Source organism: Sturnira hondurensis, unplaced genomic scaffold (assembly GCF_014824575.4).
Source record: "Sturnira hondurensis isolate 20B ecotype Veracruz unplaced genomic scaffold, ASM1482457v3 Scaffold0020787, whole genome shotgun sequence".
Taxonomy (NCBI): Eukaryota; Metazoa; Chordata; class Mammalia; order Chiroptera; family Phyllostomidae; genus Sturnira; species Sturnira hondurensis.
Genome location: NW_028093418.1, coordinates 3,151,476 through 3,169,158, shown reverse-complemented (window position 1 = coordinate 3,169,158; position 17,683 = coordinate 3,151,476). Strand labels below are relative to the sequence as shown.

Genomic DNA, 17,683 nt, shown 5'->3' with positions numbered 1-17,683 from the left:
GCACAGATGCACTCTGGAAAATGACCGTCATCCAAATGTCACAGCTGGCTGCAATTCTGGATTTAAAAATTAGTCCAATGGAAGAACACATTGGCAACATGAAAATGCTGATCCTTTTTTGTTTCTTTCCAAGAGATGAACAAATAAAAATGAGTTTTTCTTCTATTTTTTTTTTGTAGCACTCTAATGCAACCTCCTGGCAAAGAAGTAACATTAAATAGGAAATAGCATAAGAAAATCAGGTAAGAAAGGAGAAGATACTCTAAAAATTCTGAAGCAGACACTCATTAATCCAATGACTATAAAAATAATACTGTATCAATAAAGGCTAGGGCACGGAATGATAAAAAACCCTGTAACACACACTAAGCAGGTATGTTTCCAGTAGTTTAGAGGAAACTAAGACTTGGAAGCTAAGTGAGTTTGCTCTCGGCCAAAAGATAGCACCAAGTCTCCTCATTTCTAACCTTCTGGTTTCCCATCACAGACTGCAACCTGGAAAAGACCAAGAAAAACCTGCCAAGTCCGTAGGTCTGACGACAATAAGGAACACCCCAACAATTTTGCCTATGGCTTCAGCTGTGCACATTCTAAGTTTAACAAGCAGAAAGCCCCTTCTCAAGTCTTCTATAAACGCGCAACACATGTACCAGGAAAACTGATGTCATCATTTCAGTTACTGAGCCGGCCAGCAGCTGTGACTGTTTCGGTCTACACGTCCGCTCACGGAACTTGCCTGGTAGGGCTCAGCTGCCAGCAGCCACCAGAGACGGGAAGTGGGGACTAGCACTCGGTGCCTCTCTGCGGCCACCGTCACTTACCTCGACGGGTACTTCAGGGAATAAGCAGCAGCCAGGAAGCCACCGAGGTTGTGTCCGAGCAAGATCATTTTGCCCAGTCCTAGGGCACAGCGCCACTCCTCAATGGAGTCCACAAACTGGTTCTCTGCCTCTTCTGCGTCGCTGTCAAACACGGGTCTGCTGCTTCTTCCGAAGCCCAACAGGTCAAAAGCATAGACAGGTCTATTGGTGCAAAGGTCTCCAAAATTCAGTGCCCAGAGTCCAAGACCTCCTCCAAAACCATGGAGGAGGACCAGTGGAGTCTTATTTGAAACATTGTGAGAAAGCTTCAGTGTCCATATCTTATTTCCGTTAGATATACGAACAGGCTCCTTTTTGTACGTGCAGGGGACACCTAATAAAAACACGAAAGAGAAATGCTGCTTAACCTATGAGAAGGGGAGTATTTTCAGAGCAATCAGGAATTAATAATCTAGAAATCACGTGTTGCCCATTCCTACAATCTTAGCCTTTATTGTGTCATCCCTAAGTAAAGGACACATTTCACTGGAGCAAGTGACCCCTAACTGACACATTTCACGTCTGAGTGGGACAATCTCTTGGACGAAGCTCACATCCGTGTGGGCGGGACGCACCAGTGAGTCGTGCCAGCTCTCCAAACTTCTCTCCACACCTGTCCAATGACAGCGCTACACCTCTGAGCTGGAGAGAGTCCGTTATCTGGAGGTCTCTATCTTCGCACACAATAACAAAAGAAAGCCACCTTGAATTTGTCTAACACTTGAAGATTAAGCATGTGAAGATTAGGCAGTGAAGACTAAAATTCAGACTCAAACATTTTTCTCCTAAAAAATACATCATAAATTTAGGGAAGGATTAACACTAGCTGTATTAAACACATGTCTGAAATCTTAAGTCATTTCAGAGGTTAGTAGAAAAAAGGTGACAAGTTATGGTAGGAATCCTTCAGCCTCAGGTGGGACAATGTGAGTTCAAGTCCAACAGTCTCTCTAGAAAGTGCAAATCATCATTTTGTAGATACAAACTCTTACTTGCCTTCAGTGCTGTAGGAGTAAATGCTTTAGATCTCCCCCTAAATAGACTAAAGAAGGAACGAAGTTGAAATTCATTTATATCATCAACTGAACAGCCACAGGCTTTGGAGGTCCCCCTCGTTTGCTATACTCATCTGCAGCAGACAAACCCTGGGGGGGGGGGGACCGAGAGTTTCTGCCCTTAACTAAAGAAATCACCTCAGGATGTGTATCTGCACCGTGGCAATACAGAAGAAACGCAGCATTCATTCAGAGTATTAACAGTGCCCATGTCCCCAAGAGGAAGGAAATGCCACCAGCTTAAAAAAGATGACACAGCATGATAGTGCCGAAGCAAACCACGTGAGCACTGCGAATGCAGGTGTCTGCACACTGCCACAAACGCCACCTGTGACCTCCACTGGAGAGTTCGCCCCGCCGTACAGTCACTTGCTTTAACGTCTGACAGGGACCAGGGGCTGATTCTCACTCCTGTTTGTTAAATGCATAAACTGAGCATTTCTTATCTCCTTTCTTATCTCCTGACAAGAATTTTTGTTTTGTTTTTGTACCTTCAATGAGGAAAAAAAATTACCAGGGAGCTCAAGAACACTGTGTTTAGTGTGTCACTCGGTCAAATTGGGGACACACATGACAGCACTAGTCAACAGGACACAGCACAGGTAAACAGAGACACACGCAGCCATGGAATCAGGAAACTGAGGCCTGGCACGACCACGTCTCCCTTCCCCGTCCGTCAGCAGCACGTCAGGAAACCCCAGCTGACTTCTCATCGTGCTCGTACCCTTCCAGCACCTCAACCAGATGCAAGTTATCAGCCACCATGAATGCCAGCTGCCCCCCTGGGTGTAACACAGGCCATGAACACAGAGTTGGGGTTGGGCCAAAGGCATGGGGCATGGGGGGGTGGGGCAGGCCCTGCCATGGGAGCAAGGCAGCTCGTAAGAAATTTTCATTTCAGTAAACCATGATGACAACTTTCCCGGCTATGTGGAGAACAAGATCACCCAAGCATACAGAGTAGAAATTTACTTTTATGCTAAAAATCCGTGTAAGATGACTGCCTGTCGCTTCTTACTCCCGAATCATTCAAAGGCATGAACAAGAAAATGCATTTCAGTAGAGAGGGTGAAAAACATACACAAACACTGGCATATAACACACAATAATCACGTATGTGAACTGCACTGCTTAACCCACGCCTCTGAATCGAATCAGAGAACAGAACTACACCACAGATACTGCTTTAAAGTGTACCCACGGACCCCTGGGCACGCCCAGAGAGCGCAAGTGTGGGCGGATTTCAGTGTCCTTAAGACACAAACCAACAGGTTTCCACACCATTACACATGTAAAATTGGAGGACCCCAGAATACCAGAACTGGAAGCAATTATAAGGCTCTTCCCCCCCCCCCCAAAAAAAGGCTCATCCCATCCCTTGTTGCACAGGTAAAAATCAGGAGGCTGAGAAAAGTGACTTACCCCACATCCCATAATACCTAATTGCAGATCTGGGCCTGGACAGGCCGCCAGGCCCAGTCCAGTATTCGTTCCACTCCACAGGCCCCCTGCTCTGGACCACTTACAGCCTGTTCTCAAGTGCCGTCTAGGGGCCTCTGGGGAACCTCTGAGACCCTTCAGGAGATGTATGAGGTCAAAACTATTTTCGTAACAATACTAAGACTTTATTTGCTTTTTCACTCTTATCCTTTGATGGATGTATAGTAGAGTTTTCCAGAGACCACCAAAGATGTAAAAGCAGTCCAAATGCAGAAGCATGGGGAAAAATTCATATGCCTTATGTTATTATTAGGCCAACAATAAAGATGTTTGTAAACATGTAAACTCCTTACTACATTTCCAGTTGGAAAGTAGTTGTTTTTAGAAAATATTTCATTTATTTTAACCTTTAATGGGTTTATTGTATTATTTTAAAATAAATTAATAAATTTACATACAGATTTTTTAATCCTCACCTGAGGATAAGTTTATCGATTTTAGAGAGGGAGAGAAAGGTGAGGGGACGGAGAGAAACATCAGCGTGAGAGAAAAACAGGGCAGTTGCCTCCTGTGCGTGCCCCAAACAGGGATGATCAGACCTGCAATCCAAGTGTGTGCCCTAACCAGGAATCGAACCCGTGACTATTGGTGTATGGGCTGACACTCCAACCAACTGAGCCACCTGGCCAGGGCTAAATTAGCATATTTTAAATTACTCGGTTTTAGTTTCTAGAATGGTAAGTGACAGCTCTTACCTATTTACAAAGGAAGCTCCTTAGGGCCCTTCCTCACCTAAGAGCCTCGGAGACACCCAAGACGGAAACACGCGAGAACCCCTGCCCCGCACTCAGGCACTTGCCGACGGTGCGGAGGAGGAAAGGTTGTTCTGCCAACAACTAACACCCGCAAACCCTTATCTTCGGCTCCAGGACAATGTGAGTATTGGACCTATTTTAGCAAACAGCTCAGTTACCTTAAAGAAGAAAACCTTACATTTTAACATTTTCTCTTCAGCTTCTTTAAGGTGTGACGTAGACGTGGGGCACCACGTGGGAAGCCAACCCGTCAGCCATCCTGACCTGGAGCATCAAAAACAAAACGCAGACAGGTGAGGTGATGTTCTTCTCGACTCCTGACTCCCGACACAGAGGAAGGGCGGGACGGAAACTTACTGTCGGCCGATGGCGGAGCTGCTTCCGTGTGACAGAGTTACCCACCGGCACAGAGCACTGTGGCCAAGTGGCGGGACGCAGGTGCTCACCCGCCGCCTGCGAACCTGCACGCAGAGGTCCAAGTCCGCCTCTCCGTGTGGGTGGTCAGACCCACGCAACCCAGCAGAGGGTAAATTCGGGCAGAGGAAGGGCAGACAGAGGGGAGAGGAATCTTACTAAAATACAAGATTGTTTTTATAAAAAGGCTTCATTCAAATCTCACAGTTAAGAGTGGACTATTAAAGCCATTTCCTATTTGTATCCCCCCCCCACTTGTTCTGCAGGGGTTGGGGGCCAGGGAGGTGGAGTAAACCTACAGTTGGCCTATCGTGGCAAATTCCAGACGACCCCTCTCAATCCAGCTGAAATGATGATGAGAGTCATCGGTTCGTAGCTTTACATCCAGAGGAAGAGGGACTCAGGACTGACTAGAGCTGGTGGCGCTGGCTCCAGTGCCCTGTCATCCTCCCTTCACGGCCCCTCCCAGGGATTGGCCCGTCAGTCTGCCGAGGGCGCACTGATCAGCTGTCTGTGGAACAGCTTTGGGCTCCAGCAAACAGCAGATGGAAAGAACGAGGCAGGCACTTGGCAGAAGGCAGCTGAACAAAAACACGAAGGAGGCAGGCCCGAGGCGACAGGTGAGGAAAGGTGTGGGGAGGCTGGAACCGACAGGCTCTGCTAGTGGCCGGCCAAGGAGAGGATGAGCCTGCCATTCCTGCCCTGGCGTCAGCAGACTGAAGGCTCGCCGGAACAATCTGCGACCACGCAGAGCTTTAGCAGCCACGCGACAGTTGGCAGGGGCACATGACCAGTCTTACCTAAAGTGAGCACTTCTCAGTGAAAGAGAAAACGCATTAGAGGAGAAAGACAGACCAACCACTACAGAAGTCAGATGGAACCTGAGCCTGAACCGAGGCTGCGGCGACAGAAATGGAGACAGGAAGATGAGTCACGGACTGAAATTCACAATAACACAGGCCGAAAGGTACAAACCGACAACCAGGAGGTCAAGTTCCGGAGGTAGAATGCGCACAGCAAGCACAGTCACTGACGCCACATTATAGACTTCAAATTGCTAAGAGAGCAGCTCTTAAACATTCTCGCCAAACGAAGCAACTGTAATTATGTGACACGACAGAGGTGTCAGCTAAGGCCAAGGATGGCAATCGTGCTGCAGCACCTCAGTATATTAAATCAACATGCCGCATACCTTAAACTTACACAATATTATGTCAATTATCTCTCATGTTACTCAACTACTGTGATACATGATAGAATTCACCCCACAAGTATTCACTGAGCACTTACTATCTGTGAAAAACTATTCTAATCACTTGGGACACATTGGCTCATGTAAGAGTGATTACTTCTTAGTTGCTTTTGAGCTTGACCTTCATAGTGAAGAGGATTATTTCAGAGGAGTGGTGGCCCAAGCACTTCCAGTGAAGGAAAAGGCACCTGCATCCATGAACATGGGGAGTGTGTAACTGTTCTAACAAGTGCACCTGGCTGCTTCCAAAGGCTGCTGTAACAAATCACCACAAACTCGGTGGCTTAAAACAACAGAAATGTATCCCATCACGGCTGTGGAGAGCGGAAGTTTGAAACCAGCATCACTAGGCTAAAAGTCAGGGGTCAGAAGAGACAGGCTCCCAACAGACGCCCTAGGGGAAAACCCATTGCTTGCCTCCTCTGAGTCCCACCGGCTGCTGGTACCCACTACCCTGCGTAGGTCACTCTAGTCGTCTGTGTCCATCACCACACTGCCTCCTGTTTTCTACGTGTCTTCTCCCCTCTGCCTGCCTGGGATCTCCTCCTGCTCGTCATGTGAAAGCACACCAGTGACGGCATTTATGGCCCAGGTTGGGAACCGCCCTGACTGGTTTCAGAAGCTGTAACCCCCCACGGCTAAGGCTGAGTAAAAAGACCTTGGGACCATAAGCCACTTAGGAAACAAAGCTTATCTTCCTTGTAGGGGCACTGCCTCTGCTCTTTTTCCCTTCACCCTGCTTGGTCCTGGGTGGATGACTGGTTAGCCAATGATGGGTAAGACTCCTCAAAGGAGGGACAACCAAAGACAAGCACGGTTGCAAGGGGGCCCTCAAGGTAGAACTTGAGGAGCTATAGAAAAAGAGGGTGATGGGTCCTTGCCCCTCCACTTTGACACAGCCTGAGTCCTCATTCTGCCTGCCAGAAGTCTCCTAATCTCTTGGCTGCCTTATTTCCCCTGCCTGACTTCAGCCTGAAACAATGGCAGAGATGGATGCAGCCCTGTACTGGAAAAGGGTGGGTTCCCTAGGGCCATCAGGCGTAAGAAAGAATGCATAAAATCCTGTTAATAGGATTCACAGGGCCTACGCTTTGCTGATGCCCTCAATTTAAATGATAAGGGTCCAAGCATGAAATGAGTTTGTTCCCCAAAGTTTTACAGGCCCTTTAGTGATCTGACCCTGACTCAGAATAAGCCTTCGGAGTTCTCTGAATGTTATCTATAGTTTGATCATTACTACCTGACAATGATTGATGAGCTTTACGTATACACTCTGTATTCCTATGCAAATTAAACCAAATAAAAGCCCATTGAGAAACAGGTTCCTGGTCCCTCTCCTTTGAGAGATGGGCCACCTTTCCTCCTCAAGCAGATCATGTCTTGGTATACTTATTCTCATCCATGGGGGTAGTGGAGGGGGAGCTGAGGGCAGAGCCCCACCACAGGACAGGCCCACCCTGGTAATCCAGGGTCCTGCTGCAATTTCTAACTCAATCAGTTAAGTTCAAAGCTTGCCAAGTCTTCTCCATGTAAAGTAACATTCACAGGTTCCAAGTACTAGAAATTGACCCCGTGTTTGGAGACCATTACTTTTGGGGACCACTCCCACAAATAGAAGGCATGGAGTGTCTCCCAAGATAAAATATGTAGAAATATGTAGAGCAATAAATGGTACATAACTGACACTATACTGGTGACAACAACAGTAATTCACTAAAATTATGCGGTGTTAATTAGGAACTAATTCTTGAAATAAAGAGTTTTAGCTAAGATTCAGAGGGAGTTCAAAGATAGGAAATGACAAAGAATTGTCATTTTGCATCACTCCTGGCCTCAAAAAGCTAAGGCTACTTCTGGTTGACCTACAATGGGAAACAGCCTCTCTCCGGCCTTTTACTCGACACTGATATCATTTGCGTCCGTTCTTATTCTCTCTCCAGTCTCTAGACATGCAATACTCCCCACTCTCTTGCTTCTTGATTCTGAGTACCCTGGGACAGGCATGCCCCTTCCTTTCATGACTCATCACCCACCTCACCAACCTCAGATCAGATTTCATTCACAGACACGTGTGGACCAAGGTGGCAGGACGACACCCTGCACTCAAACTTTATTTTCTTCTCAAGTTGTTTGAAAAGTTCCTACTTATTCATCAGTATCCTTACCCAGCTGCAATATCCCTGAAGGTAAGGACTCTAGAGGTGCTCATGACTAAATCAGTTTCTATTCCAATACCTGTGATGTTAATAAAGACACACTGATGAAATGAATGAAAAGTTATTGCTTCATCTGAAATGAAGTGGTTGCTGTGAATTACAAGGGGATCAATCGCTTGAGCAGTAAGAGCATTTTCTGGGACTGGATGACAGATCCATGCACATGCCAAAACTCAACACATGGATACTTAAAATGTAAGCAATTCATAATAACAAAATTTTATGCCAAAAAAAAGTAAAGCAAGCTGGATTTGATAATTGGTTGGGTATAAAGGTATAACTGAGGCTTCCTAGGTTTCTTAGGTGCCACTAATAACATCACAGAACACGTGAGTAAGAAGAGGTGTGAGCAGAGGAAGGTGCTAGGTTTGGGGTGGGTTGACCCGGGATCCAGCTTTTTCTAAGCTTTGTAGGCTCACGCCCTGCATTTCCCTTCTGTGTGAAACTCCTCCGGGCACGAGGTGTTAGGGGCACTTAGTAACACTTGCTGAATGATTACATACCTCCTTGTCCAGGTTATCGCTATTTCAGAGGTGTGAAATGCAGGTTCAGAAATGTTAAACACCAGGCAGGTCCAAGGGTATATGGCTCGTAAGTTAAGTGATACCAGTAGAGACATGAGTTCGAAGCCCCTGTTTTCTCCGGTGACTACCTTCTTTAACCTGTACGAGGACTTCTCATTACCTACACAATAAAGTCGCATTCCTCAGACCTGCGCAGGACGGAAGATACACTGTGGCCTGTATTACGATGAGGCACGACTCTAATGTTCTCTGCTGCAGGTGTCAACCTGCACTAACGGGATTAGGTGTAGGATCGCAAGGCATCCCCCACAAATGTTTCATGTAACTTATCATCACAGCATAAATTAACATAAAACATTATTAATATTAGCCTATTTGCAAGTATATAAACCTATTTACAAATTATCAAGAAAAAGTAAGTTAAGACTTCAGTAATGAATTTGTCAATTTATTTAACAATTTTTCAACTGTTGGAAAAAACCAGTTAAAAGAATCTCATAACCTTCAGAACTTAAAAATTTTAAAGTAAACCATTATTAAGCTGAAGCTTTTTTGTCTTTGTCCAGGAATGGTCTTCCAGTTCCACGTGTGGTCATAAAAATATGAGCTAGTTCCAATAAGTTAGTTACAACTCAGTCTCACCGATTTTCTGAAATGTCCCTCAAATCATATACAGTTCTTTGCCAGAGAGAATCAGAAGGGAGGAAGGGAGGAAATTAAAGTGAAATGAACTATAATCTAGTATTACTCCAACTGACATCACAGGCATGTCGGGGAAAAGAAAACAGAAATGCAATCTTTGTTTCAGTCTTTAAAAAAGCAAAACAAAACCAAACCCCCCAAACATTCTCTGAATACTTACAATGTACAAGGCACTAGAGTTTAAAATGTAATGTACTAGCCTGTAATACAGCGATCACATCTACTCCTTACCATAAAACTAACTTTCAGAGGACAGCTGTCTGTCCAAGCATTCTGTCTGCTAGGGCGAAAAGAGGAGGCAAGCGGAAATTTCTGTACATGTGGGTCTCGTGCCGGCAAACCAGGGCTTTTCAACCACGAGCCAACATCGCTCCTCAGGTTTTCACAACAACCTTGTCGTCAAGGCAGATAGCTGTTTAAGTGGAGTTTTTAAAAGTATATTTAAACTTAAAAAATCTATATATAACAAAACACAGTAAAACACTATTTTCACTGATAATGGAACTGGAAAGATACCTCTCTTTAAGTCTCTGTCCAGTTTTGCCTTAACCAAATTGTACAGAAGCTGCCTTTTCTCTCAGAGAGCACCCACCGCACTGAGCACTACGCACACAGCTGGCTCACAGGAACACTTCCCGACGGTAAGGCAGGGGTCTACCTTTTCCGTCCTTCAGCTCACCACCCTGCGTTCACGAGTGCCCACACCTTCACGTGCCACCTCGGTTGCTCTAACACCACCCAACCTCACCTCTGCCCCCTCCACAGGATGTCCTGTGTCACTGAGTGTTGTTCTGCATTTCTAGTCCAGGAAGACCAGAACTAAGGGCATGATACTGTAACTAAGGACACAAAAGGCTGAAGCTTGTTGGATATCCAGCCATTCTTCTGAGGTCACGACATCCAAAGTAAAAATTAAATTCACGTGGTTCACCTATAAAAGAATGAAATGCTGAGGTGCCTTCTCATAGCTCTGGAAAATAAATAGAAAAGAGTTAACTTTCCTATTTAAGCAGATGATCAATAAACACTATCACCTACTATTGAGGGTCTAATTTCAGAAATGACCCAAACGCCAATCACACTATTCAAAAAAGCCATTCACTGGGAGAAGACATTTGCAGATCATATATCTGATAAGGGTTTAATATCTCAAGTATATAAAGAACTGATACAATTCAATAACCAAAATAAATCAGATCACAAAATGGGCAGAGGATCTGAATAGACATTTTTTGAAAGATGGCCAACAGGCGCATGAAAAAATGTTCTCTGCCACATTATTCACAATAGCCAAGGTATGGAAGCAAACTAAGTGCCCACTGATGGATAAATGGATAAAAAAGATATGGTAGATACAGCCAATGGGACACTTCTTAGCCATTAAGAAAAAGGAAAGCAAAAGAAAGAATTAGATCTTGCCACTCACAACAATAAGGCTGAATCTTGAGGGTATGATGCTGTGAAATGAGTCAGAGAAAGATAAATAACATATGATTCCACTCATGTGTGGTATCTAATATACAAACAAAGAAAACAGAGCAAACCAATCTCTTAGATACAGAGAACGAACAGACCAGTGGCTGCCCAAGGGGCAGGGAGTTGGGAACAAGGGGCAAAGGGGATCGAGAAGCACGAACTTCCCATTGTAAACTAAGTAAGCCATGAGAATGCAGTGCACAGCACAGCAACTGCAGTCAGTAACACTGCGTTGGAATTTGAAATTTGCGAAGAAAGGAAATCTTAGAAGTCCTCATCATAAGAAAAAACTGTTTCAAACTATATATATGGGGATAGACGGTCAACAGACTTAGCCTGGTGATCATTTCATGATGTATACGAATGTCAAATCAGTATGTTGCACACCTGAAACTAACATTACGTTGAATGTCAATTACACTTCAATAACAAAGAAAGAAAAACAAAAAGCCATTCACTACAGGGCTCAAATCTACCTACCACAGACAACAGGAAGGCCCACCCATGTGCACCAGAAGGTCTTCTACTCAACCCCAGGGGTTGAGCATCCAAGCCCTAAGGCATCCAACAACAACAAAGGAAACCCCAACAAGTAAAGGGAGTCTTGTTCTATAGTCTTTGTAATAAATACAGTGAAAGAATCTTCCAAGTGAGCAGACTTCTGAGTAAGAAAGGCTTTAAAAGACCACACCCGATGTGGGGATTCTAAGGAAAGCCAAAGAAGATGTGCTGAACATCTTAATAGACTTTGCTAACCTAAGAATACGATTTTGAGTATCCTGAGCTTGAGAGATAAAACACTGAAATTTTTCCCTTAGCGTTCTAATATTTATTTTTTTTTAAATAGTGTTGATGTACCTATGTCCTATTATCAACATTTAAATTTCCTGGTAATCCCTGTTTTGTTCTCCAAGACACTGGATTATCTATAGTATTTCTAAACCTGAATTGCACAATCTGTAAACATTGTGAAACAGTGGGAAAAGTTTCCAAGTATTCTGAGGGAAATATATAAAAATCTAGCCGATTTCCACACACTTTTGGCCACTTCAGTAACATTTCTAATTAGGTTAGAAGTAAAGGGGATTTCACTACATTCCGATTTTATAAATGGCCTCCACCCCTACACTGGTGCTGTCCAGAGAGAAAACTCAGGTTTGCTGCTGCTCTCTGCAAGCTACTCTCACTTCGAGAAACTACGAGGTTTTGATTTTTGTCTAAACCTTCAACTGAGAGGTGCTTGCAGTTATTTCCTCTGAAATAACTCCTCAACCAATGACTGACTGGAAACTTCCAAGTCAGACAATGTAACACTTGGGCAAATAAAAGCCTTCTTTTCTGAGAAATGACTTTCTAAACCCCATTCTTGGAAAAGAGGAAAAAAAATATGTCTCATATAACCATAATTTAAGGGATTAACATTCTATTTTATTTTAAATAAGTGATACTTAAATGGTTTAAGTTATCACTAACCATTACATTGACAACAACATGGGGCCCTCTAATAGATGTTAACACATTAATTAACATTTTAAAGTTTTTTTTACACTTCTAACCTCTGGTTAATTTTTCAAGACTCAGAGTTGGAGAATCAGTGTTTTACATAACCCTGTGCTGGTACTATTTTTCTGCAATTGTTTCCTGCCTTCTCTCACACAGTAAGCAAAGGATTCTGCAGTCGGGACAGGGTCGAACATACTTAAAGAAAGCTATGTGTGCAATTGTAGGTTTATATTAATTTAAGTTGCTTAACAAATTCAAGCAACATTTCGTGTTAGTTCCAAAATAAGTTCATCCACTAGATACAGAAAATTTAAAATCCCAGGGTTCAAACTGACTATTTTTTAAACAAAATCTTTCAACAGTTTTTTTATGATTCATAACCACAACCTAACACTATAATGTTTCTGAACTGCCATTACAAACGAGTCAAACCTTTAAGGTCGCATTCAGGTATGCATATTATTCTGAAATGTGCTTCTGGTATTGTTTTTACTAAATGGGCTACCCCTGGGGCTTCACGGAGGTTTGTTAAATTCTTTATCAGATAACTGAAATCTGTATTTGCTGGTCTGTGATTGGCATTTTGGAAAGGGGCAGAACAGGGAAGCTGGGGTTGGCTCATCCAAAGTCAGGAAGGAAACCGTATTCCCAACCTCTGTGATACAGTAAGCTCATGATCCCAACTGTTGTCCCAGTCAAATCCAAACTTGGAATGCTTACGAATATATCTCTTGTTCCCCAAATACCGTGGGATGACAAAACCTCAAGTCACACAGCTGCAAAATAATGTAATCAACTACCAGGTTTTTCATCTTAGTTTGTGCCAGCATACATTTATCTAATTCAAAAAAAATGTATTGAACTCTACTAGTCATAAAGCCCCTTTAGGCTCCTACCAGGCATACAAGTAAAACAAAAGTTTTGTCTTCAATGAGCTGACAAAACATATATACACACAAATAACTACTAAAAACATGGTATAAGTGCCATAAAGAAAGTTTAAGAAAGTTCCAAAGACCTTTAAAGAAGGGAGATCACAATCTGTTTCGGGTCAGAGACGACAATTTGAACTAAGTAACCCACGCGGAGAGGGCAATGAGCAGGGAGCCTGTTTAGGAAACAATGAACGACACAGCTGGGCTAGAGCCCAGAGACCTCGACAAAATGCAACTCCAGAGACAGACAGGAGCCACGGTGCCTGCAAAGGGCTCTGAAGTCGGGCCGAGGACACAGAATGAAGCCACAGTGTGTAGCTATGCCACGAACACGCCCGTGCCTCTTGGGGATATAAAAGTAAGGAATGAAATATGCTATGTTGAGAGCACAGGAACAGAATGTGGCGCTAAATCCTGCAATAGCCCAGTAAACAGAACAAGGAAGGACTGAACCAGGTGGCTTAGAATCCAACGGACCTGGTAACAGACTTGGTATTCAGGGCAACGAGGAGGCGAAAGGGGAGTCAAAAGATCATGCCATTGTTCTGAACATGGACGACTAGAAGAACCCTAATAGAAGTATCCTAATAAAAACAGAGAGAAGAACTGAGTACTTTGCATTGTTTAGTTCCAGGAAAAGAAGGTGCAGACAAGATCTCGGCCTGGACAAAGTACACCTGAGGAACCAGGTGCACACACTTGGCACAGGTGGGAAACATCGCTGGGCTACTGCACAGGGCTCCATAATGAGGATGAGATTCTAGTGCTCTCCACAGACAGGTGTGTCAAGGAGTATGAGTAAACAAAACAAAAAAATAAAAAGGAAGATGAGGATATAATCTTGGAGGACTACATTTAGAGACTGGGAAGAAGAGGAGAACCTAATAAAAGTGACTATAGGTCTGAAGACAAGAAGAAAAATCATAAGAGCTAGAAATGTCTCATAAGAGTTTCAAAAAGCTGTAACCATCTTTTGAGTGGCAAAGACTGAAAAAGACCCAAGAAAGATAAATACATAGAAAAGTAAAAGCCCCCCGGGATGTGCCACTGAGGAGTTCTGTGATTTTTAAGAAATCAGATGGCAAAGGTTTGGGAGATGGCAACAGAGAGGAGTCACTGATTTTCAGTCTTTTAAAAGAAATCCACTTTCCTATCTCTAAGACTGAGTCAAATTCTAACCCTACATCCTGGAGGGGGCTGGTAAACCCACTGAAGGGGAAGGAGAGGAGAAAAAAATCCTCTATTTACAGCACTTAATGATTCCCAAGGTGTAAATACTGCCACTATGCCTGATTTCAAGCTGCCAACAGATGTCAAAATTCCTGAATATTTAGCAACAGCTGTCAGTACAAGCCAACTACAGCACACCACTGCAAACCACCTATTTTATGGTCTACTCTGCAACTCGGAAATTCTGTGACAACCTTCCTCTCAGCTCAACTGATAATCACTCTCAGGGACAATCTTGCAGCAATTCACAGACGTCTACCCCATTCTTATTACATTTAGCTTTCTCAACTGTATTGCAACTGAAAAGGGTCTGATGTTGAAAGCCATGAGCTCCCCGGCATGCCTGCCTTCACTGAGTCAGGAAGGAAAGCACAAGAATCATATTCTCCAGAAAAACCTCCCCAAGACTTTTTATAATTGTTTCCTTTGTTAGAGTGGTCTTTCCATCTAACCCTGAAATGTTTTAAGAATAAGAAATTTGAATCGAGACTTTTGTTTTCCACAACATACTTGGCTGTTGGGATATTTCTATTGTTGATTAACCAAAAGAGAAAGAGGGAGGGAAAGAGAGTGAGGGTGAGTGAATGCACTGTGTCAATGCAAAAACTAATTAAGACAGTGTCAGTTGAGCAAGCTCTAGAAACAAGAATCAAACACTGAAATGAGTTCCCATCCCAGTGGGAGGCAGCAGAAATGTGGGGAGAGCACCTTAGACAAAATCCAGACACCCAGGGGCTCCAATTCAGACCCCCTACTTATTAGTGTGGTGCTAGGAGCCTCCCAGTTGCAGGCCCAACTGAAAAATGGGAACGGCAAGACCTAGCACACAGGGTCAGCCCTGGGTTTAATATAAACCCAAGGGAGCACCCAGCAGGAGCAGGTACCTGCTGCCTGGCCTGGTACGTTTCAGAAGGCCTTACCAGCTTGGACACCGGACATTACTCAAATGTACTGCCAAGGTACCACACAGGCCCACCTCTGCTGTGGCGCCAGACAGCTGCTAAAGATTTTTTATAGTCTATCCCCAGTGGCCTCCAGCTATCACCCAAAGCCATAAATTCCTTTCACCACTGCCCCCTGGATGCCCAAGCCTGAGAACAACAGGGAGACATCAGAATCCACCTAAAAGTTGTCTCAAAAGAGCCAAAACACTGTGACAAACTATACAGAAACAAGCAACTATTTAGGTTCCTACTTGTGTCCACGTGACAATCAGCATCTCACCTGAACAAGGAAATTCAAAAACCACCCAAAACAATGGATTCATTTATAACTGAAACTCAAAGGAAGAACCTAATTTCTAATATTTCACAATGCCCCCTCCCCCATGTTTCCAAATGTCCACCTTCATGGTATTCCCCGTTATCCTCTATCATGTAGATTATGTTCCACATGCAAATTTTTCCTAAGATCTTTAGTAGAATTGTTATTAAAATATTAAACATACACAAGGGACCACAGAAATTTATTTACTCTCCGATGTAAATGACTACCAGCCTTAAGAAATACAGAACTAACGTTCACAGCAATTTAATTGTTCCACTTATTAACTACTACTTGCTTACTGGCAAGAGCATGAAGTTAGTTACAGGTAGAAAAAAATAATTCAAGCTTAGTTTATTTCCGTATCAAAAAGCTTCAATTAGACATTTGCCTTCCAATATCAATGTAGTTTTTTACATACGCGCGCGCACGCACAGTTCTCTCGTAAGCCAAAACACTTGCCAGCACGAGAGATCTCCGATTGAAAGCTTAATTCTGAACTTGGTATCCATATCGTGTTAACTTTCTAAAATGTTTATGTACATCAAACGCTTTTCTCAAAGCATATGCCCACTTCCCTCATCCCCTGGTCCTCACGACGGGCTCCTCCTTTCCCAGACACCCCCCCTTGCGTCCCGTGGCTCTAGGGTGAATTCGGGCTCTCCGCCGGCGAGCGCCCCTAGGAAGCGCCGCCCCTTCCTGCAGCGGTTGTAGTATCGGCCCCGGCGGCACTTTCGTTCTGATGAGGCTGGACGGAGCACAGCGCCTACCTGCAGACGGAAGCTGCGCTCGGAAGCGGCCAAAGGGGCTCGACCGTTTCCAGAGACTGGAGTCGGGTGCAGGCACGGCCGGTCATCGCCTGCCGGCCGCGCTGGGGCAGGGCCGGGGTCCGAGGCCGCCTCTGCCCCGAAAGAGAGCCAGGGCGGCCGCATCCGGCTGCCGGGCTACCCGCGGCGCCGCCCCGCGGAGACGCTCACACGACGCGGCGGCCCCTCCGCGCTGGGGTCAAGCGGCGTCCGGGCGCCGCTGGGATCTGACTCAAATCACCTGCGCCCGGACGCCAACTGGCGTCCGCCGGGGCACAGCAGACCGGGCTCCTCCCCCGGGCAACGCCGGGGAGCGAGTCCTCAGCGCAGCCCGCCTGGCCTCGGCCCTGACCGGCGTGGAAGGGGCGCGTCCTAGTCCCACCAGTCCCGGCCCCACTCACCTTTCGCCTATGTCCTCGTCCTCCGCCGCCATTGCTGCAGGCGCCGCGCAAGCGCCACAGACTGCCTACTAGCCGGCTGACCCGCCGACTGGGCCGCTCGGGCCGCCGCCGCCCTTAAGGCCGCCGCCGCCCACGCATGCGCCGCCCACTAGTACTACCCGGCGGCGCGGCCGCGCGCAGGCGTGTGCCCGGCCCCTGCCCTCCCCTTCCCTCCGGCTGAGCACCTGCCACGCATGCGTCATCCCTCCCTACGCGCTCTAGTGTGGGCGCTGGACCGGGCAGTCAGCCTCGACGCCCTGGTGAGAACCAGGCGGCAGATTTATGTAGTAACTAACTTCAATGACTGTATTGATGCATCATCCGCTGGCACTGTCAGGTACTGGGTACCAGGCGGCCACTGGTATCCTGGGGCTGGGGCGCGCGGTCTTGCCCTGAATGAGCCAAGATAGTTTCCTATAGTCCTATTGATACTTAATGGCGAATGTAAACGCTGGAGGTGATATGTGGCTTTTCGGCAGTCCCTTCCCCGTAGGTGGGTAGAGAAGGGGAGAGGGAGACACGATATCAGTCTATTGCTATCCACTGCGTGAGACGCTGGAGGTACAGTAGTAGTCAAAACCGCACTTCCCATCTGTCCCGCCTTCTGTGGACTCGGGAGGGCTGGAAAGAGCGCTTCCGCACTGACAATGCTTGAGGGGGAATCATTAATGTAAATATCAACGTTTCCTGCCTGGTTTTCAAGTCTTCTAGCCATCAGATACTGCCTTTTGTAATGATACCACCCCTTACCA

General features: G+C 45.4%; 1 protein-coding gene across 3 annotated transcripts in view; it reads right to left on the bottom strand.

Moving 5' to 3' along the window:
- ABHD5 (abhydrolase domain containing 5, lysophosphatidic acid acyltransferase) overlaps positions 1-17,028 on the bottom strand; it is a 28,660-nt gene extending 11,632 nt beyond the window's left edge. Inside the window, exons 1-3 of one of the 3 annotated variants that reach the window (XM_037030389.1) lie at positions 16,893-17,028; positions 4,349-4,434; positions 822-1,194 (exon numbers count right to left, since the gene is read on the bottom strand). In XM_037030389.1, coding sequence (XP_036886284.1) covers positions 822-1,194; positions 4,349-4,434; positions 16,893-16,924 — 491 coding nt within the window. In that variant the 5' untranslated portion in view covers positions 16,925-17,028. Of the gene's footprint in view, positions 1-821; positions 1,195-4,348; positions 4,435-4,527; positions 4,689-16,455; positions 16,610-16,892 lie in introns of those variants that run through there. The other 2 variants (XM_037030388.1, XM_037030391.1) reach the window with 2 other exon arrangements.
- Between the last annotated feature and the right edge of the window lie 655 nt (positions 17,029-17,683).